Here is a 23,280-nt window from a genome sequence, read left to right as displayed (position 1 = left end):
AGAGGGAATCAGAGGCGTAGCAAAACACTGACAGTAGTGTCAGTGAGTGTCCTGGTCCCCAAATAAACCACAAAGGCCGCCACCCCCAAAATAGTGCCGCCGGGGGCGGACCGCCCCCCCCTAGCTAAGCCACTGAATGTGCATGGGTTTGAAGGGATTGCACATCAAGGAGGTGAGTACCAGGTGAGTTGAAAAGGGGTATGACTGGTCAGGTAAATGTGAGAAGGCCGAAAGGTAACCTTTAACTGTTGTCAAAGCAAGACTTTGCTGGACCAATTACAAACCAAACAGGAAAGTATTTGATAACTGTGCTTTCAGGCGTTGTATGTTTTGGGAAGAGCACCAGACAACAAACTTATCCAGCATGCTATATTAATTGATGAGATTGATGGAGGTCTTGCTGCCAAGATGACACCAACTACTTCAGGAGGAAGACTGAAAGCCATCAATTGGCACTGCTCAATCTCCAGGCATGGAGGTGTTGGTTGTGCAGGCTTGGGTGGAGGATCTGTCCCTGCTGATGCGGCAGGGGGTTCCTCTGCTCACAGCCAAAGGTTTGGGTACCACACGCTCCTCGCCCGGTCCGAAGCCCTTAGGATGACTTGGGCCCGGTCTCTCCTGATCTTTTTCAGCACTCTGGGCAGGAGAAGGAGAGGCAGAAATGAATACAGAAGTTCTGAGCCCTAGTGAAGGCTGGAGAAGTCTCCTAAAGATGACAGCCTTCAGAAATCCAGGATACAAACGCTTCGACACTTGATGTGGGAAAGTCCCTCTTTTGGACACGGTTAGCCCGCACTTTTTGCCTGGAAAATTATGTAACTTCGACTGGAAGTGGACAAGGTCCCTGCTAACCAAGTACCCTGTGCCAGAGCTCTTTTGCTAAACTGTACCTTTTGTGTACAACTTCAGTGGCCCTTGGAAGTCCCTAGTAAATGGTACCCCTGGTACCTAGAGCATTGACAGTGAAGAGGGACCCCAAGTGTAGCAGTACGAAATGTGCCAACTCACGGTCCCCTCACCAAGGCCATGCATACTGCCATTGCAGCCTTGGTACAGACAAAACCAAAGGGTCGACGTGGCACACTTCCCTGTGTGCCATGTCCACAGATACTGCATGGGATATAGGTAAGACACCCCTATAGCAGGCCTTATAGTCCTAAGGTAGGGTGTACTATAGCTCCTGTGAGGACATATCTGCATGAGCCGATATGCCCCTGCAATATCAATGTCAATCCTTGGATACTGTAAGTGAACAGGGAAGCCGTAGGGAGTACATAGGCTGGACACTCGTCATTATGAGTTCCCAAGCTCCATGATGGCTTCACTGTGCTATGGGATGTTTGGTACCAAAGATATTGTCTTAATAATCCTGCACTGATTTCAGTGTTGGATTTATTAACAACTGCACACAGAGGATCCCTTAGAGGGGTCCCCTGAAAGCTACCAATCCTTTGTGCAGTCACTGACTGGCCTAAGCCAGCCTGTCACCACCAGACAGCGTTCTGACCACATGGGGTGAGCACCTGTGTGCTCAGAGGTCGAGAACAATGCCTGCCCCAGGTGGAGGTGTTCAGAAGCCTCCCGCCCCAGTCAGGAAGAGATATCTGTGGCAAAGGCCTTCCCACCTTTGAAACGCGACTAAAGCATCTCCTGTAAAGACAGGAGGGGTGCCAAGCAGGCCCTCACCCTCTTGTCCTCACTCCTTTTGGCAGGAAGACCAACAGGAAAACGAAGAGTAGGAGGTGTGCCCCCACTGCCAAACCCCACCCCTCAGGTGCTGGAGGCTAGGTGAAGCACATTTTTCAGTGCCCACTATCTTGAAGATGGTGGGACTTCTCCAATCAGGGCTACGGTTATGTCCCTTTGCCACACAAGGTGGGCATGATAGAGGGTTTAGACAACCCATGTAAGGCTCCTATTGGCCATTACCTGTCACTCCCTTGTAAACTGCACTAAATTTAGTATTTAGGTGGCAACCTCAGACCTTGAACTAGAGAATCCACAGACACAAAAAGAAGACGAATGAAGAAACGCTGTTGGGCCAAGAACTGCAGACCTCGTGGTCCTGCCGCCACAGAGCTAGACAATCCCCATCCTCCAGCTTGTCTCATTGGTCTGTGGCCTCCACAAACCCCAGAGGATCATCAGCACTTCGCTAATTGCCACAAAATTCCCCTTGAGATAGAGGAGCTACCTCCCTGCACTCAGGCACCAAAAACAGTGAATTCTGGTCCAGCGCCGTCCAGCAACCCAGCCAGACCGACGTCTCGTAGTGCCAGTTAAAAATACATTTGCACTGGAGGTTCAGATAGGCCTCTGCACCAAGCCTTGAGGCCACAGGACCTCCAGAGATCCACCTCAGCAGTGGCCCAGCACTTCTAGAATCGTTGCTCCAAGGTGCCATCCCCTGACAGTGGGGTGTATCTTTGAGCTCCTTTGACCAGCTGCACATCTTCCCTACACCCAGCCCGCCCGCCTGGGGTATCTTCGAACCAGCTGCGTTCTCGCAGCCACTGAGCTCTTGCGACTTGTACTGTTTCTTGAGAGCCCTTGGACTTGCACACAAGTCCCTTATTGCTTGACTTATGCAGGTGGACCCTTGTCTTCGTAGTGCGCCAACTATAAAGTCCCCTTTCTCCTGGTGAAATCCAGGATGCTTCCGAGAACTTGGCCTTGGAACTCTGCACCTTGGCCCTCGAACCTTCTGATTCCCAAAAGGTGAATCACAAAAGTAACTGTATTGCACTGATTTTACGATTGCCTTTTTCCTTCCATAGGGAATTTATTGTGCGTACTTGTGCATAACTGTGAATCTTGCATTTACTGTAATTTTCTATATTGCAAAAAGTATTTACCTTGTACCCAAAGTTCTTGGTCTAAATATTTATATCAAAAGAACTACTATTTTTCTAATTCGGTCTTTACTTTCTTCTTTTAGTGTGTGTATCATTTATTTTCTCTGCGAGTACAACACATGCTTAGCACTACCGACTGATAAGTCTAAATGCTCGCTCACACTACCACAAAACATAGTGTTATCTATTTTTGCCTCTGTAAACCAGTAAGGGTCTCCTCACCCTCTCTGCACAGAGTACCCCATTGGGGTGCACTATATAGAGGAGTGGGTTTCCTACACTGTGCATTCTCTGTGGTGCAAATAGATCAAACCATGGTTCTCCCCATTAGTGGAAAACGCCACATGCCACCTAACAGCTAGTCATGATCCACTATACAATGGCAGCTGCTTTTGACCACCCTGGAGTTTAAAATCCTGCCAGGCTCTTGTCAGGTTTTGGGCATCAGTTCTGGAGTCAGAGCATGTCCGGGAACATAGTAGAGAGGCACAGTTGTGTGAGGGATGAATCTGCCAGTGGCAATGGACTGGAAGTCTCCTTGGATATGTGAGGCCCAAAGTTGGTCCAGAGAGATCCACTGGGGTGCCGAAGATTCGCAGCATGGCTTCCTTGAAGGCCTGGATCTGCTGCGGTGTCACTAATGTTCCTGGAAATATAGGCTGGATCGGGACTGGGGCTAGGATCAGTTCCGAGGTAGGAGACTGAGACCGCGATCTTGAAGTATTCTGACGTCTGATTGACTTCTCTTGTGGAGAGTGGCATAAAAAAAGGCGAGCCATTCTTGTGTTTCTTTTACTTCGACTTACCTGAGAACCTGAAGCGTGATGACAACCTCTCTCAGAAGCGGCCTTGCAAACTTGAATGCGTCTATGTTCTCACTTTGACCAGCCTTCCGAGCCTTCATATTGTGCTCGCTGATGTAGGGCTAGGCATTGCAGTGCCAGGTGGCCTTCGGATTCCTCTGAGTACAGTCAACACAAGACTTCAAGTCATGAGGATAACCCAAACAATAAAGACAGACCTTGTGGGGTTCATCACTGATATCTGTTTGTGGCAGTCCCTGCACCGTTTAAAACATGCCATTTTACGAGGAGACCTGAACCTTGCACACTGGAAAATTTTGAACATTTTCAGAAAAATGAAGTCTGTCAGGTGACAGAGATGGAGGGAGAAAGCTCCGGATCCACATAGGAAAGAACTGATATCAACGTATGGAGGTGTTGGTTATATTACAGTGATGTCAGTTCTGGGGTTGGAGGGACCTGACAAGCAGCAGTACGACACCCACCTACTGGCGCGCAAGGAGATTGCTGGGAAAAAATCTGTCCTGCGGGTATTGATAAGGTGAGGAATGTGCTTGGAAACATGCTTGGTTAAAACAGACATAAAAGATATATGTTAGTACCCAATGATTTGAGGGGCCTTCCCACTTTCACAAGTTCCAAGATATCCAGAATGTCAGGTGTATCTCCCTCCAAGGATTGCAGCAGGTCAAATAGGCACTGTGCTGATACTCCTTTGCATGACCCATTGCTTGCAGCATCCTGTATAACGAGAAAATCGAGTAACAAGTTAAAGTGTTTCTCCAGATCAAACATGTATGCAAGGCTGTTTTTTTTTTTCCTATCAAGTTTGTTTGCCGTTTGGCCACCTACAAGTTAATTTCAAAGTGACCGTAATTAAAACTATGTAATTTATTTTATTGGTATATACAAAGACATTTTCGTAAAACGATGCATTGGATATTAAAAGGAAAACATGCCAAATTAATTTCGATTTAATGTATATAACAGAAACTAGATAGAAAACATATTCTATCCACATTTACAAATGTGACCCTGTATGGATTATTTTAGGAATACATTTCACCATCAACAGTAATTTCCAAAGTGATCGAATATTAAGGTTTAACTAATGAGAACCTTATCAATTTGACACATTGGTCAATGTAGAAAGCCTTGTAAAACAATCTTCTCAGAGCTCATACCACAATATCTGTAATAACTTTATTTCGATACAGTACGTATCATAAAAGCAATACAACATCAATAAAAAAAAACAATACAGAATACACAATATAGTACTTTAAGATTTAAAGAATAAAAGCAGTAAAAACAAGTGTGCAGATAATGATATCATTCTTCATATATACACCAGCTTGAAATACAGTTTTATCAGGGGACACTTTACTGGAGCAGCAACATCCTTGAGGTTCTTATGCGCCAAGCCCAACCTAGGAATTTAGCCATGCAACATGCAAAGAACGGACGTGCATCTGAGCGCAATATACGTAGGGCTTCGACATGTGATCTTGTTCCCAGGCTCTTACACAAGGGCTTTAGCCATTTCGATCTTGGCGCTGCATAAATATTACACTCAAACAAGAAGTGGGCGACAGACTCAGCCTTTGTAACACAGAACGGGCAGTACGGAAGCGTTTGGAGCGGAGGGTTCCAAGAGGAAGTAAACAATCCTAAAGGGAGCACACCCACCCTAAATTTAAAGTACAGCGATCTGTCTCCAGAATTATGAATTAGGTCCAGATAGGGTTCCATATAAGGGAACTCCTTAACTAGCAAGAACTGGGCGACAGATTTACAATGGTTGGGGTTGGACATTCTCTTATTATCTACCCATAGCCAATACACCTTCCTAAGAAGGTGTTTGGGAGGTGCAGTTTTGTTGACCCAGGCATCTCCCAAACCCAGTTCATAGAGCAGGCGTTTGACTTCCCTCAACCAGGGTACCTTATTACAACCTGGAAGCGACAGAAGATCTCTTAAGGCATCAGCGTAGCTACACAGTTCAGGGACATTCCATATCCGAGACCAGAGTAGCAAGGGACGCAATTTTGCTTGCTCACAGATTGAACGTGTGCCTGTATCTAACAGGAGAGGGATTGTAGGGGTACTGTGGGGTAGCCTCATCAGATCTTTGTGGAAGTTATTTTCAAGATGGGCCAGGGTATCAACTCTCTGCAGACCCCATAGTTCAGCCCCATACAGGGCTGCACTTACAACCCTTGCTCTATAGATATCAATCAGTGCCCCAATTGGTTTTAGAGATGAGGCTCGCTGTTCTTTAAGCAAGGCTCCAGTAGCCCTTTTGTGAGTCAGGAATACCTTCTGGTGGTGTGCTTTCCAGGTCATGGTATCGCTGAGACGAATTCCTAAATAGTCGAATTCTTTGACTCTTTCCAGGGGGATAGAGTCTAAGACAGGAGGAGTAACGGATTTTTTGGGGGGGTTGAGGACAAGGAATTTTGTCTTGCCTATGTTTATTGCAAGTCCCTTGGAATCACAGAAGGATTTAAAGGTAGTGAGCAGTTTCTGGATGCCCGCTGGTGATTTGGATATCACGATATTTCTAGTATGGAGAGAAGCAGCTGGAGCAAGTAACTTTACAAGTTACAGAGGGATTGGCAGATATTCTGATGAATGTTAGGGTAATGAATTACTTTACCATCTGTTTGTTCATGCTGCCTCTAACATAATCTCTATATGGATTGGTTGATAAAATATGATTATTTACTGTTTGCAAAATATGTTTTCAGTATACAAAAAATAATGGTTAATTCTTAACTTTTTTAGATTTCTAAAATTCAAATTGGCTTTACTAGCAAATCTCTACTAATGTTGTAATTAGACCCACAGCTAAACTACGAAGCTGACCACAGTCTTCATAAGTCAAAGCTAAAGGACAAGTTGTTTACCTTCGGTAATGCGCTATCTGGTGAAGACCTAGTCTAGCCGCAGATACCTTACTTTAGAATTTTTTCCAGGCGCCAGACTAGATCTGGGAAAAAATCCAGCAGAACCTCTATCTGTAGGTTGAGGGCATTGTGCGACTCCATAGCGATGTCGTTCACCAAAAGTGATGTCGACGGAGTCCATATAAGCACTTCTCTGACGCGTTGATATCAGTTTCTTCTGTGACCAATTTCGATGCCAAAATGTGGAGCAGCCTCAGAAACTGGCTATGGAAACAGTGTGCAAAAAAGATAGATACATCTTTCAATTAACCACTACCAACGGTAACATTGTATATAATACTTTCAAGGAAAGGATCTTTTAGGTAAGAAGAAAATTCTCCGAAGAGACAGGAGCCATCAAAGGGCATGTCCAGGAGGTTAGCCTGGACATCCCCTGACAAACCATATGTTCTCAGTCAGGCGTGGTAACAAACTGCCACTGTCAGGGAAATTGCTCTACAGAGCGAGTCCGTCGTATCCAAGCCACATCTGATGGCAACTTAGCTGCATCCCTCCCATCTGATATAGCTTGAGAGATTAGAGCCCAGTCCTACTCCGAGACTCTGAGCAGCACTTGCAGTACTGTATCCCATATGGAATAGCCCAAGAGCCATGTAGTGTTCACCGATAGCAAGGCTAGGCTGGAGGAAGAAAACTAAATTCATACTGAAATTTTCACACCTCTTGGATTCCCTGTCCGGGGGTGCAGAAGGGAACGTGCCACGAGAAGTGGAAGTTTGAACCACCAAGGTTTGGGTGGTGGGGTGGGATGTGAGGAAAAGTGAGTCGTCCGGTGCAGGGCGATGGCGGCGGGCGATCGTCCTAGTCACTGGAGCCCCTGTGCTGGGTTTGGACTATGTCCCCAGAGGGACATCTGTCAAGGGCTCAATGAAAAGCAGTAGGGGTTCCAACCTCGAGAACCCAGGCTTCAGGACCACCGTCAAGGCATTCGTCTTGACCGCCACTGTAGGAAGCTGCAGGTCAAGGCCCCGGGAACCTTGTTCCCTCTTTAGTATATGGAGGCTGACTTGGGGGTCCGTTTTGCTATTTTAAACACATATGCCCCCAACATAGATGAGCCTGCCTTCTACCAAGCAATATAGGACCTAATTTCCACAGAGTTGGACGTACCACTTATATGGCTGGGTGACTTTAGTAGTGTTCTTGACCCCATACTGGACAGCATCCCACCAGAGCAGGCACGAAGCCTCGCATGACAAAAAAATTACAGGCAATGATGAGTGAAATAGGCTTACAGGACATCTGGAGGGCATGACACCCAACACTGAGGATCTTTACATGCTTCTTGCCCCACACACAACACGTGTTGTAGGCTTGATAGGGTGCTAGTGACGGAAACGCCAAGCATTCTGGACGTGGAGGTGACCTACTTGGCTCAACTTCTATCGGACCATGCTCTTGTGTGCCCTGTAGTGCAGTGTATTGCCCCCTTTCAGGTGGAGGATGCCCTTTGACATACTGGAGGACCAGGAGGGAATGGCAACACTTTCCCAGGAACTCTCGGACTATAGGACCTTTAACTGGAATGGGACGTCTAGTAGATGCATGGATTGGGAGGCGATGAAATTGGTGGTGCAGGGAGTGGGCATGGAAGTTGAGGGACAAGGAGGATGCCCTGGAAGAGACCCAGACCAGCGACCAGGAACATCCTACCGCATATGCCCTAGAACATGCGATGCACAAACAGATTAGCGACATCAGGGACAGGCTGGACAAATTCACGCTCACTTGGTCCGGCCAGGGGCTTCATGCAGAGGACGACAAGTCAGGTTGGTTACTGGCCCAGATTTTGCGCAGGGTGAAGGCATCCCCATTAACAACTTGCTTGCGTAATTCAGCGGACAACATGGTGCACTTCAGAGAAGGCATGCTGGAAGTGTTCCAGCAGCACTTGCAGAAGGTTTACACTGCAGACCCATCTGTCCGGGCCGACTGACACGTCCCGTTACTGGGGGTTTACAATTGACGTGCCTACCACTGGCGGCAAAGAAGCAATTGGAGACACGACTAATGACTGAGGAGATACTCGGGGCACTGCATAAGCTGCCCAGGGCCAAGGCACCGGGGTGAATGGCGTCCCGACTGAATATTACCAGGCCTCCTAAGAACAGGTAGTGCAACTGTGTTGGTCTTGGCCCTTTTGGCAGGTTCACCCCTAAAATGTTTGCTTTTATATGTGACCTGGTGTTAATTGTTTTTGGCTTCTGCGCACTTTAACCCTCTGTCCCAGTGTAAAGTGCGTGCGCAATCTGAGTGCATGTGGTGAGATTGGCCTGCCCTCTCATAGGAATGCATGTGGAAAGGGTGTGTCTGTCCATGGCAGTTCCTGATGTATGGGGAGTGCGGGCCGAGTTTGTTATGTGCAAACTTGTGAGATTAAATGCTGTGCGATGGTGTGCGCAGATTTAATGTGTCTAGTGAGAAAGTGCCACTTCTAGAAGTTGGCATGTCTGTGTAGTAAATGTGAATTGACTGTCTGGCTTGTGATTGGCTGGAGCTGGCTGGTGTGCCTTGCTCCAGGAGTCAGGATGGGTCTGCCCCGATGGTGAATGGAGAGATCCGCATGTTGACGGCAGGGAGGAGTGCACCTGGGACCTGAATAGTGCTGGGCCTTCCCTACACAATGCTGGCTCCACTCCCTGTGGTGTGACTGAGGTCCCTAGCCTGTCCTGTGAATGGGGAGAGGGGCTGAGCACAACAAAGTGCTCCAGAACCAGCTGCGTCTGGTTTTCCCCCTACCCTGCACCCTCCAGACAAAGGAAATGCCTGTATTTAAGGGGCTATGACCCCATGTATGTTGTTCTCACTTGTTCCTGACCTGAGAGGGGGGCCTGCTGCTGCTGGGCACCAGGAGGTACCGCCACTGGGGATTGCATCCCTGCTGAAGGGCCCTGTGAGCTGGCCCCTGGGCCCAGCCTTTGTCTCCCTGCATATTGAGAGACTTCCTTGAGACTACAGTGCTGGGAAGCACTTTGCTTTGCCTTCCTGTGAGCGCTTTATTTTCTGTTCCAGGAGGACTGTGGAGGGCCTGCAGCGCACAGCTGCCCTGTGTGGGATTTCCCGCACAATCGCTACTCAGAAGGCAGGTGCCCACCCTGCATCTTGGCGCCGTCCTAGCGGGTGCCTACCCCGCCGTTTGTGCTGATTTACGCCGCGGTTGCCCACCCTGCAGATCTCCCGTATTTAGGTATCCCTAGGGGGTGCCTACCCCACCAGGGACCTCATGTGTAAAGCACTTTGGGTGCCTACCCCGCTGCTACGATGATTTCTACACTCGAGGATGCCTGCCCCTCGTTCTGACGACAACTGGAGAATCACCGCGGGCCCCGGCCTGCCTACAGAAAGTCAGGCAGTGCGAGGCCTGATGTGGGGCGGGACTTCCACTTCCCGAGGGAAGCCCTGCGCCCACGACGTCACCCGGAGAAGAGCGGAACGCGAGACCAGACAAGTGCGGGCAGGAAGAAGCCGACAGGAGCCAACCACGCGTTTCTGGACCAAGAAGCAGACGGGAGTCAACCCCGCCTCCTAAGGAGACTGGCAGGAGCCTTACCGGCTCCATCGAAGTCCCCGTCCCGGAAGAGGGACCGGGCGAAGAGGAGTCTCCACCGAGAACAGCCGGTAAGTGAAGCGGGCTGGGGGAAACAAAAGCAAGGCACCACACCGGTGCCTCTCTCCAGAGCAACCCCACTGGATAAAGGGCTGCTCCAACGGGAGTGAGAGGGCACAGCTGTTTGGTTGTAGAGCCTGTGCGTGGCTCCGACGTGAGGGCATTGAGGTACCCATGCCCCATTTCTGCCAGTTGCCCCGCTCGCAGAGGGCAGCTGTACCCAGGGGGCAAGTGTTCTTCTGGAGCCCTAGAAGCCCCGTGCCGGTGCTTATTTTCTTTGGGGCACATTATTTTAGCAGTCCCAGAGCGGGACGCCAACGTTGGGGCACATTGTGTTTAAAGAGCCTGCATGGTTCTACCCGAGCCTTATTTGTTTAAAGCGCTAAAGTGGACTTGGGAGCATATGTTGTTTAAAGGGCCCACTGGGGTCCTCAGGGGTCCGTGCTACCCCAGCTTACGCACAAGTATTACAGGAGCCAGTGTGCTCCAGGGGGACAGGATCTCTAGGGCCTAGAAGGCTCCAGTGCATGGCTCAATTGTTCCCCAGGGCTACTGAAAGCCCATGTCCCATTTGAGTATTTTACAGCTGCCCAGCAAGTAGTGGGCAGCTGCACCCTTTAGGCGCATTGAGTGCCTGTGCCCTCCTACTTGGATTCTACAGCTGCCCAGCAAGTAGTGGGCAGCTGCCACGTTTAGGTCCTAAACTCTTGCGCATTCTTCTTTAGCTGCCTGCGCAGCCAGCCCTGACACTGTTGGACAAAGGGTGTTTGAGCCCCACGGAAGGCCAGTTGGCCGGGGTTAGTATCTCATGTGATTCTTGCACAAGGTGATGGTATATTGTGTTGATAATTACCTGATGCTTAATGTGATTTATGCGTAAGGTGCAATGCCTTTATGCCTGTGATACCTCTAACTGTGTTTTAATGCTTAGGAGGTTGTTTTGCCTAGTAGAGTATATATTAGCGAGTTTATGTGTCCCTGCGTGATCTATGCCTAAGGTGATTAGTATTGCGTAGTGTGTACCTACCTGTTACCAATAGTTACTGTTTTTGTTTTACAAGTGTTATTTTGTGCTACAGTTATTCTAAGTGCTATTTCTACTAAGTGCTATTTCTACTAAATGCTGCTTCTGATGGTGGCCCATGTGGCCCTGTCCTGTGTACATAATCCCCTGTAAATACTGCACAGTGCCAGTTGGCACAGTGTATCTGCGTGATTATGATCTAATGTGTTTATGGTAATACAAAGGCTATTTTTTATATATAACCTTGTGTGGAGTTCCTTTTTGTGGTGTGCCTAGTGTATTGCTGCTGTGTGTGTGTTGCGCAAACGCTTCACAAATTGCTTCCGGGATAAGCTTTACTGCTCGTGTCACATTGCCAAGGGGGTGAGCAGGGGTTATCTTGGCGTGTAACTATCTTGCCCTAACTAGAGTGGTGCTTTCTGCCTGGCTTTGGCGCAAGCCTTAGCCAACCGGAAATCACATTTCTAACAAACTTTTGTTGCAAGTATATAACGAGGTGTATGAGCACGGACTCTTACACCCTTCCCTCCAGGAAGGGGAAATATGCACGCTCTTGAAATAGGGGAGAGACTGTCATGAGCCGGCAGCGTACCACCCGCTCCCTATGATAAACGCTAATGTTAAAATACTATGTAAGGTACTGGCCAGGCAACTGGCCTCGCACATGTCTCACCTCATCCATGAGGATCAGTGTGGGTTTATCCCCGGCTGGAACACGGGCATGAATGTTCGACGCCTATCGCATGTCATGCTACAGACTAGAAACGAGGAACTGGAGTTGGTGTCCTTCGACCTTGAGAAGGCGTTTAACACCTTTGGATTGGGGATATCTTCAGGAGACCCTCAGGGCGGCGGGCTTTGGCCTGCTGTTTTGTCGGCGGGTCAAACTTTTCTATACGGAGCCGTGTGTATGGATTTGAGGGGAGTAATGGATGTTGCATGGAACGTGGTAGGGCAGCCCACTGTCGCTGTTCCTCTTCGCTTTGGCCATCAAACCCATGGTGGTATGGGCCCGACAGGAGCATGAACAGTGGGAAGTGCTCTCGTTTAATATCGTTCCATGTGGTGGTCCCAAAATGATTACGGCTTCTGGATGAGCTTGCCAACTAATCTAGCTTGCAACTCAATAGACGCGAGAGCCTGCTCTTTCCATTAGCGGGAATGGCCGTGCTGCCGCCGGAGAGCCTTCCGAGGCTTGGTTTGCGCTCGAAGACTGAAAACTTGTGATATCTGGGCATACAGGCTGCACTCGCGGATTCGCAGTTGCTACAGCTGAACGTGACTTGGGTGATTGATTCCTTGAAGCGGTTTGTGGCCTTATGGAACACCTTACCGCTCTCTCTTTCGCAAAGAATAGCGGTGTCTAGGATGGTTATTCTTCTGCGTTGTTTGTATGTGCTCCAAAACTCACTGTGCAGCATCCCCATGAGGGTTGTTCAGGCAGCAAATTTAGTACTGGTGTCCCTCTACTGGGCAGGTCGACGTAGCAGAGTGGCCTTGCATGTCCTAATGAGACGGTATGAAGAGGGGGCCTGGAAGCCCCCAGACTGGATTTATATTACTACACAGTACACCTGCATTATGCGACACAGTGGCTGGATGAGGGAGACAACTGGGAAAAACGATTGATTGGAGGATGAGTCCAGCCAGATAGAATTCCAATGGTTCTGATGGAGGGGTGGGGGCCTCTGGCGACCTGCCTTATGTGGTCAGATAGACCGCAAATGTGTGGCAAGCTTTTGTGGAGCGCGTACTTAGGCAGGCGCCATTTCGTCTGGAACTAAATGTATGGTCTCTAGCCCCTGTACGAAAATTTATGGAAAACATGTTGTTTCAGGCATGGAGGGAGGAAGGTTGTCAAGTTTGAACGCCTGCGTAGGGTTTGGGAGAGAGCAGGACAATGGCGCTCTAGCAGATAATAGGTGACTGGGAGGTAGTCGATTTCGACACAATTGTTAATGGTGCAGCCAGTGTAGAGGAAGACCCTAAACCTCTGTGTGATTTAAGGGCAAGAGCCCTTAACACTGGAATATGTACAAAAGATACTGCGCACACGTTTAGGAATAAACAGCATTGATACAGCGAAATTACATAAAAGCAAGTTGATACCTGTGGTACAATAAAAAGGTTGTTTATATAGATGGTATTCTTCAGAATGAACAAACAACGCCAGCCGTTGTTTGTTCATTCTGAAGAATACCAAGTCGTGGAAACCTCTAGACCTTGATGGCCTTACCAGTTGGGTTTCTAATGCAGTTGACATACTCGCTCCACAGTGCTCTCCTAGGCTGTCTAGGGAATCTCCTTCTAAACCCTGGTTCAGCCAGGAACTTAAAGCACTCAAACACGAAGGTAAGATTCTTGAGCGAGCGTGGCGTCGCAGTGATTACTGCCCTGCAGCTAAGCTGAAGCTCAGAATCAAACAGAAGGTCTATAATGGGGCCATAACTTCAGCAGAAAGTCAATTGTATTCAAACTTATTGACTCTGCTAAAAACAACGCTAAAGTAATCTTTGCGATTATCCAGAGCTTTCATCTCCCTTGGCTCAAGCTAGCGTGTCATCCACCTCTGTCTCCTGGTGCGACACCCTTTCAAATTTCTTCGTGGAAAAGATTTGCACTATTCAGGTGGCACTCTCATTTTGTGGCAATGGGACTGAGGCAATTGGTCGGTCTTCACCTGCCGGTGCGTACATCGCTTGCATGTTTTTAAGCCGGTGGACTTGTCTGACTCTCTTAAAATTCTCAAGAGTTTAAAATCTGGCTCACCTTTGGATCCTTGCCCTTTTAGACTGCCAGCAGCAGCAGCATAGACGATCAATGCAGAGGTGAACAGCATTTTCAACTTGTCTCTCCAGACAGGCACTGTCAGGAAATGTCCCAGCAGTGTGGAAACAACACAAGATCTTGCCACTCCTAAAAAAACATCACTAGAGACTCTTAATCAGGGGAACAACTGGCATATCTCTCTTCTGACTGGCTTGGCCTAGGTGTGCGAGAAGGTCGTCAACAAACAACTAACGTCATTTGTTGAGAGGGAGGGTATTCTGCATCCAGCACAGTCTGGGTTCCGGGCTGCCCATAGTACCAAATTTGTCCTAGTGAAGGTCGTTGAGGCTATTCAGGGGTGTCTGGATGCCAGGGGGAGGGCAGCATTGAATCTGCTTGACGTCTCTGTGGCGTTCAACATGGTCAAGTTTTCTCTTCTTCTCATGAGACTCACCAGGATCGGTGTGTCAGGTATGTCCTGGAACTGGCTTAGATCCTTCTTGCCGGGGCAGGCCCAGCAGATTTGGATTCCTCCATCCTCCTCCTCTCTACAGCCTGTGACAACGGGAGACCCCCAGGGGTCCTCCCTTAGTCCCCTTCTCTTTAACATCTATATGACTCCTTTAGTCTATCTGGCCGAGAGTCTGGGGGCTAAGGTGATGGCTTATGCCGATGACACCGAGCTGCTATTTATGTGGGACGATAGTGATGATTCAGTCTCCTCGGTTCACCACTGTCTATCAACCATTTTTAAATGGTTAGTGGCTGCGCATTTAAAATGTAATGAGGAGAAGTCAGAGATTCTCCTTTACTGTAAATTTCCGCCCAATTTTCGGGAATCTCTTTGACCTCCTGAGTTTCCCTTGCCCACCTCTGCTGGGAAGCAGGCCAAGAACTTGGCGTGTGGTTTGATGAGAGCCTTTCTTTCTCAAACCATATCAAGAAGTTGACCGGCAACTGTTTTGGTCTTCTCAAGACTCTGAGGAAGTTTTTTCCTCACCTTCCCCAGGCAGCAAGAGAAACGGTCACATGTGCACTCATTTTATCCCGATTAGACTATACTAATGCTTGTTATATGGGCATTCCGGGCTACTTGCTGAAAAAGCTCCAGGTGGTCCAAAATACGGCAGCCAGACTTCTTCTGGGCATTTCTGCCAGGAACATCGTGCAACATCACCTGATTTGTCTACATTGGCTGCCTGTGGTAGAACGGGTGAAGTTTAAAGCACTGGTTTTGGCTCTCCGAGCTCTGCACGGCCTCGGCCCATCCTACCTTCAAAAACGGTTCTCTTTTTATGTACCAGCTAGACAGTTACGCTCTTCATTCCTCTGTCCCCGATTCAAATATCAGAGGCTAGGTGGTAGTTCGTTGGCAAGAAAGGCCGCTGTTGCCTGGAATGCGCTGCCCCTTGCCATCCGTAACAATCAAGACCCAGCAGTATTCAAGGAAAACTTGAAAACACATCGTTTTGTTTAAACAGACACTCTCACCCTTCTTAAAGGTTTCGCGCCAGGACACTCGTGAGTATCCGTGCGCGCTACAAATTAAAATAACATAACATAACATTAAGACTCAATCCCAAATCCGCAAGTGGCCAGAAATGTCCATGTTAAATGTAGGAAAGTGTATTCTCAGTGCATTTGCACTATTTCTGTTGATCTATTTTATGTAGTAAGTTGAATGTAGAATAGTACACCATCTATGTTTCATATGTATTAAACTAATACATCTATAAATGGACACTGTTTTATTGAATCCATGAGTACTGGCCCATTGATCATTGATATTTATAGATTTAAGTCAGTTTCCGGGGGCGTTGCCGTGGACACGACTGCCACCAAGATGGCTACACTCTTGTGAGGTTCCAACAGCCTGAACCAGACTTCAACCGCTGCCGAAACTGTTTGCAGCACATTGTGTGAGCCATGCAGCACTAGAGGGCGACCTGGAAGAGCTGTGTTGTTGAGGAGTGGAGGTACAGTGAGGGGAGTGAAGTGCGGCTGACACCGCCTCAGACGCTCACGGCAATGGGGTCCACAGGTGAGCTTGCGGCAGGGATCACCTAGTCCTGTGGAGGCACGGCTCCTCTACCCCCCTGGATCCACCCAGAGGGACTACGGACTGCGTTAACAGCTGTCTGTTGGGATGATCCCCAAGAAGAGGAGGGCGACAGCTGCCGAGGCCTGAATTGCAGCACCTGGCGGGCTGGTGCGGGCCAGGCTGTGCAGCAGCTGGGCCACGGAACCAGGTGGGAGTCTTGCCAGAGATGCCCTGAAAAAGAAGGGCAAGAGACTACCTGCGATTGTGGGCCGAGCACGGAGAAGGGCCAGAGGTAGTGAGTGCTATGCCCATGTGTCACCCCCCATCAGCCCAGAATACTAGCCGCTCCATTAGGCAATAGTGGACACGTGGTGGGGCTCAGGAGGGATAAATTAACATATACCTGGCAGGCTGGGAACCTTGTGCCATAAAGGAGACCCACCAGAGCAGCACTCTGCTGGCAGGCAGCCATTTCAAAAAGTGCTGGTGTTGCCCAGTTTCCTCGTGGTCTGTCCAGATTGGCCTGTGTCTGCGGGGAGTACATCGCCCTTTGCCACCCCCATTGGGCCAGTAAACTCTTAGACTGAAACAGGGGATTTGATCCTGCTTTTATTAGTGACCCTACTTTGGCTGCAAGCCAACACCAAGTGGAAATGGTCAAGACAGACCCCTGGGCGATACAGCGCTTCCTTGTAAAGTTGTTGCAACACTTCAAACCACTTTGCCCCTTGACTCTGCAGCCGTCATTTATCAGAATTACACCATGGGCCGCACTGATACCCACCAAGCTGCGGCGGCTCATGTTTGACTACACAAAACGCACAGAGGGCCTCAGTACCCACTCCGAAACAGACGAGCCCACTGACAGTGGCATAGATGTTACCACCTTTAGCAACATGGCAACTATAATTGCCAAACTCAAGTCCTGCTGCAGCACAATTGACGCCCACTTTGACATGCTTGCAGGATAATTGATAGGTGGGTTGAGCAGCAGGATGGCCTTGGGGTCTGCTTGGAGGTCGTGGAGAAAAGGATCTCCGACCTGGAGGACACCTCCACCACAATGCAGAATCGGTTGGACAAAATAGAGTGTGTGCTACAGCAGATGGTCATCAAAAACGAGGAACTTGAAGCCCGGTCTCCCCGAAACAATATACACATTTCGGGAATCGCAGAGACTACCAACATGGGGCGCCCTGTGGATTTCCTGGAGCAACTCTTGACAGACCTCCTTGATCGCTCAAGCTTCCCTACCACTTTTGCAGTGGAACGGGCGCACCGATTGCTGGGTCCTAGACCCCCAGAGGACCCCCAGCCACGGTACATATTAGCACGCCTCCTCAACTACATGGGACAGGAATACTGTCCTCCAATTGGCACGTGAGAAAGGCCCCCTCAGACACCAAGGTGCCAACATCTTGCTATTTCCCAATTTCACTGCCATGGTACAAGAGGCTCAATGAAAATTCAGCGACGGTAAGAACACTCTTTGCCAGCTGGACATCCGATACGCCATACTGTACCAGGTCCGTCTGTGCGTGGAACATAACAGTCAAAACAAGCAGAAGGGACTAGAGGCACATTTCCCACTTTAGGAGGAGTGGGGAGGTCCAGCATAGAGGATGCCTCAATAAGCAAATAAAAAATTATTTCTATGTTGTTCCGCTCTAAAAACCGTAGCTGTTTGGAGAAGCCAAATGGCTGGATCTCACTATTCCCTAGAGAGGGTAGTGACCCTGGACCCCCTGGTCACCCTACTAGACTATACACAAAATGTACCAACCCCATTCCGTTGCCTGGTTTACATGGCATTGTTACTGGGTAAGAGGGAGATTGCTCGACGTTGGGGAAGTGTCAGACTGCCCACCCATTCAGAATGGCTGGAGAATATGAGCCGATGTCAGAGTGTAGGGGAGGACTATGCCAACCTGCAACCCCCCACATCCCACCCCAAAGACATTTGGCTGTCATTTCGAACGTATCTCCACACCTTAGAACAAGACACTGCTGATTGATCTCTTTCCCTAACCTGCCCACTGATGAGCGACGTCTCCCTATCTAGGTCTTCACATGGGTAGGTCCTACACCAATGTGGCCTATTGTTTTGCTATGGTATGTGATGACTCAGCCACTTTGTGAAGATACTATCTTTTAAGATTGGACGATGTGATTAGTTGATACAATGCAATTGTTAAATGCTTTTTTGTTTGCATTTAAAATTCAATAAATACCATTTAAAAAAGAAAGTCTGTTTTCAATCTATGTTTTAGTAATATGGTTGAGATATGGGCATCAGGTTGTATATATTGCTTAAGAACGTCTTGCTGTCTTCAACTGAATTTATACATTGTAAAAATGGCAGATTTGGTCACTCCAAAAAAACAACGTCAGAATGTTTGCTGGAGCACAAAGTGCGGTCATCCCAGAATCCTGCAAAGCTGCATAATGCCTTTCATTAATTATCTTTCAGACCACAGCAGTATCCATGGTATAGATTGTGAAAGGGGTAGTTTATCATCATCAGTAATTGTCATGGCTCCTTCCATTGGCAGTGTGGACTTCTGTAGGAAAGTAGGCTCTGCTTTCATGGTTGCTCCCACTTTTTGCCTGATGTCAGAGTGCTTTTGACCTAGTCTGCTAGAATTCTGCTAAACAGGACCCCAGTCACTGTGCCTCTCCCCTAAATTGCCATGATAAGAAATTTGGTCCCCTCACAACTGGCTACTGGTGTACCCTTGTAAGTCCCTAGTCCATGTTACGAAGGCACCCAGGGCATAGGTGACCCAGGGGTCTCCCATGGGTTGCACCATGTATTGTCCGAACCATGGGAGTCCCGTTAAACTGTGACTACAGGCTTGCCATTGTAGCTTGCTTGAGTTGGTGCTTGTACCTCTCACAACACATATACTTTTCCTGATAAATGAGGCCACTGCACTTAAAACCTGTAAATCACCCCATGGCAGGCTCTTCAGTCCTGAGGGCAGGGTGCTTGGTTATAGGTGTGAGGGTGCATCTGAATGAGCAGGACACCCCTACAAACCCCAGTCTTTGTCAATGCGGTCAGCCATTTTTTGGCATATAGTGGACACCCGTCATTACGCGAAGTCTAACTAGTCTAAATAGTGGCTGCACCGAAACCGGTCATGTTTGATATCAAACATGTTGGAATCATAACCCAACACCGATTCCAGTGTTGGAAGTATGATCCCATATACTGGGGGGGGTCCTCTGGGGACCCTCCTATACTTGCGGCAACAGAGTCTGCAACCAAGCCAATGTTGCTGCCGATCAAAGTCACAATTTTGCCCTCCTGCTGCTTAGCCAAGCTTGAGCAGGGGAAGGTGGAACAATAGGTTTTCTGTTACAGGGTGGTATGACGACCTCTCAAAAATGACTTAGTGTATTGGGATGGGGTGTGGGTGCTTGACAGAGCCACCATGCTGCTTTGAAAGGAACATTGGGTGCCCTCCTTGCATACTCCAGTTTAAATCAGTTCAGGAACCCTTAGTTCCTGCTCTGGAGCAAAAAAGGACAAAAGACATGGTAGTATCCAGAGTGTTTAGAAACTTTACATTAGGGTACATGAGGGCTCTCCTTTGGATGGGTCCTCAGACTCATCTTAGGACAAAACTCAACTATGAAACTATGTTGCTCTTCAGTAGTCTGGAACCTTGGACTTCGACTGGAACCAAGACTGTATCAAGGAAAACTCATAGTGCTCCTGGTCTCACTGTTCTTTAAGTCTTCTTCATTATCTGTACTTCATCCAGGTTCTCCAGAGGAGCTGTGGCATCAAGGAAATTTGAAGAAATTTCCCTTGGAGTGAAGGAGTCACTCCCCTACATCTGTAGGCACTGCAACAAAGCTGACCGGTCTGCTGCTCATGTCATCCTACGGACTTTTTCAAGACCCAGCAATACAGGTGGTGGTTCTGCCGCTCCCTAGGCATGTCTTCTCAGCAATTTTGAGGAAAGTATCCCTCATACAGCTGCGGGGACCAAACCCCTGTGCACCGCTTTGACTTGCTGTTGCCAACACTTTTTGGCTATGCACTCCAGAGCTCATCTGGCTACAAGAAACTCCAGCTTCCACCACCTCATCCTTTGAAGATCAGCATCCTCACTGCATCCTCTGCACTGTGGGGACCTCAATCTTTGGTGAGCTGCTGAAGGTTTTTGTGCGACTCCTGTGCCTTCGGCCTGTGGGACCTCCTGAGGGTCTTCTCTTGCTTCAATGGGCGCCCCGGCTTCCTCTAGGCCTGTCTGACCTATCCTGCTTCCTCCAGGCCTGTCTGACTCTCCATGATTTGGTGAGTACCTTGGACCTTCTTGGTCCCAACGTTTGCTCCTTTTCGTATTCCCTGCCAGAGGCGGCAACGAAGGCTTGTTGATGCTCCGGCCGGACACCGCACAATGCCTGGTCCTCACAGCTGCACCGACAAGGTCACTGTCGACTTCTGTGCCTCATGCTCACCTCCGGGTAGCATAGAGTCTGTCCACCCTGCTTGCAGGTACTTCACTTCCAGAATCCACCCTTGGATTCCATCGGGCACCTTCGCCATCTTCTGCAGAGGCATCTTATTCGAGATCTCCCATTGCTGCCTACGGCAGGTTAAAATGTCACTTCACCACAAGGTACCCAGCTTCCCTGGTTCAGGTAACCTGGTCCCTGGGGCGCCCAAAGGTGGTGTGACTCTCCAACCTTCTGCCTTCCAAACGGTTTCTTCTGTGTCTTCCAGGAAGGGTCCTTCTTTAAAAACTTTAACCGTGACTTCTTTATTGACTTCAATTAGGCATGTTGCTGTGTTACAACTCTGCACAGAGCCTCCATGGGGTTCCTGGGTACTTAAATTGAGTGGTTTTGTGTGTCCCCGGCTACTCTGTGTCTTCTGGTCCAAGTCCTGTTCCCCTTTGCAGTTTGCATTCCATTTTCTTAACATATGGTTTGGTCTCCCCATTGTATATATGTGCTACTTACCTGATTATTGCAAAGTATTAGTATGTATTGTGATGATATCTCGGGGTAGGAGAAATACCAATGTGTAAGTGATAGTGTGTGCAATAAATTAGACCTATTTTTATAAACAATGTGTGATTTCTTTTCATCTAACCTCCACTACTGAGTAAAGTTGGTAAAACAAGCTGCTTTACACTCCTGCAAGATAAGCCTGAAGGCTGCTCTCCACATCTACCATGTTCAGAGCTTTCAAAGTTCAATAATCACCATAAGGGTTGTCTGGATTAGTATAAGGTGCATCACTTAAAGAAGTGTGCACCATACACTAGGCCAGCCTCCTACACTGGTGTGCAGTAGTTTTACTATTTAATCAAGGTGTAGGTTACATGAAAAATGATCACTACCTAGGCACATATAAAATACTATGATCAAGTAAATTCTTCTGAACTTCTTGGATTGGTAGTTAATGGTCGAGCACAACCCTTTCTCCAGTCTTTGGAAGTTTAGTTTCACTAGAGTGGGTAGGTGCTACATCACACTACACCTAGTACCATATCTTTAGTTGGTGAGTTGAGCGATGCCCATCCTCCAGATACAGTGGTCTTAAGTTCCAGGAAATTAGAACCCTAGCTGCCAAACTGGAAGTTCAGAGGGCTAAGAGAATTTGGGATTAGGATCTTATCTTATGATGCTAGTACTAGTGAACCTAAGGTGAGGGAACACTCCTTTGACACTAGGAACTTGAGCAGGATAGTCCATCCTTACCAGGAGGGGGATGACATCCATAAATGGATCACTGCTTTAGAAAGGGCCTGTAAGGTAAAGAAGGTCCCTCAGGGCAGAGGGCCGCTATCCTGCAGTTCTCCTTTGCTAACAAAGGTAGAGATAACCTTCTAACTATACGAAAGGAGGATGCAGATATACCCTCATAAATGGATCTGGTTTAACCACTGAGCAATATAGAGTTAAGTTTAGGGACACACAGAAGGCACACACTCAAGACTAGGTAGATGTTGTAGATAGTGCTTTTAAGGCTCTGGAAGGCTGGCTTCATGGAAGTAATGTGCATGATTATGAAGGAATGTACAATTTACTGATGAGGGAGCACATCCTTAATAACTGTCAAAATCAACAACTGCCCCAATACCGGATGGACTAGGATCCGACCTCTCCCCAAAAATTGGGAAAGAAGGCAGATAAGTAAGAACGCACCAGGGTGAAACAGAAATCTCATGGTGGGGTGACCAAAAGAAGAAAGATTCTTGTAAGGCTAAAGGGAAGGGTGGTGAGAAAGGTAAAGACATGAAAGAGTCCTCACAAGGTCCCCCAAAATCTTCCTCTAAGGATGAGTCCTAAACTCTGCCTCTTCTAACAAACCTTGGTGCTATCTCTGTAAGGAAAAATGTCATAGGGCAAAGAATGGCAATTGCTCTAAGACTAGCACCAATTATAGAACTTCTACTACTAATGAGACTCCTAGTGCCCCTAGCAATAGCACTGGTGGTATAGTGCCTTCAGGAATTTAGTAAGGTTAACCTTGGGTACTGAAGTGGATGCTGGCCTAGTCAGGATACCCACTCAGCCTATCTTAGTCTGTGACGGTGGCATGGAGTTTGCGACCTTAATTGTAAGCCCAACTAACTTGGACAAGTAAAGACAACAGCCTCTCATCAACGGTCAGGAAGCTGTAGCTTACATGGACACAGGGGCCAGTGTCACTATGGTGACAGAGAAACTTGTATCTCCTGAGCAAATCCTACTTGGTCAGATTTACCAAGTGGCAAATATTAGCAATTCCACGACAGATCATTCCAGTTGGTAATCTCAGCTGAGGAGGGGTAACTGGCCTAAAGAGAGTTGTGGTTTCACCAGACCTACCTGTGAACTGTCTACTGGGCATTGATTTAGAAACTATAGCCTGGGTCTGAAGTGGAGTTCAGGACACATACAGAAATGATGTGCATTACAGCCAGTGGCTTTGCAGTCACCAGGGCTTAGGCCAAGAGACTAGGCACAGCAAGCGCCCAAGAGAAACCACAGACTCCAAGTGAGAATCAGTCTCTTGAGTGAGATGATTTCGGTACCTGTGAAGGAATTGTCACAGAGGAGCTGGGGCCTGACAAGGCAGAGCTGTTGGGAGCAGGGGAACCATCCAGAGAACACTTGATTTTGGAACAGAAAACCTGCTCTCTCTTGAACAACTCAAACAACAAGCTGCTGCGGAGAAGGCAGGGAATGTCAGGAGGCCCCATGGGA

The 23,280-nt window shown here is 48.2% G+C and overlaps 1 protein-coding gene across 1 annotated transcript in view; it reads right to left on the bottom strand.

Annotated features, from left to right (window-relative positions):
• UNC80 (unc-80 subunit of NALCN channel complex) overlaps window positions 1-23,280 on the bottom strand; it is a 2,521,865-nt gene that overhangs the window by 807,164 nt on the left and 1,691,421 nt on the right. Inside the window, exon 46 of the mRNA XM_086955549.1 lies at window positions 4,261-4,399. Within this exon, the coding sequence (XP_086811675.1) occupies window positions 4,261-4,399 (139 nt within the window). The remainder of the gene's footprint in view (window positions 1-4,260; window positions 4,400-23,280) is intronic.

This window comes from Lissotriton vulgaris, chromosome 2_1 (genome assembly GCF_964263255.1).
Source record: "Lissotriton vulgaris chromosome 2_1, aLisVul1.2, whole genome shotgun sequence".
NCBI classification, from domain to species: domain Eukaryota; kingdom Metazoa; phylum Chordata; class Amphibia; order Caudata; family Salamandridae; genus Lissotriton; species Lissotriton vulgaris.
Note: the sequence above shows the minus strand (reverse complement) of the source record. Positions and strands in the feature narration are given on the sequence as shown.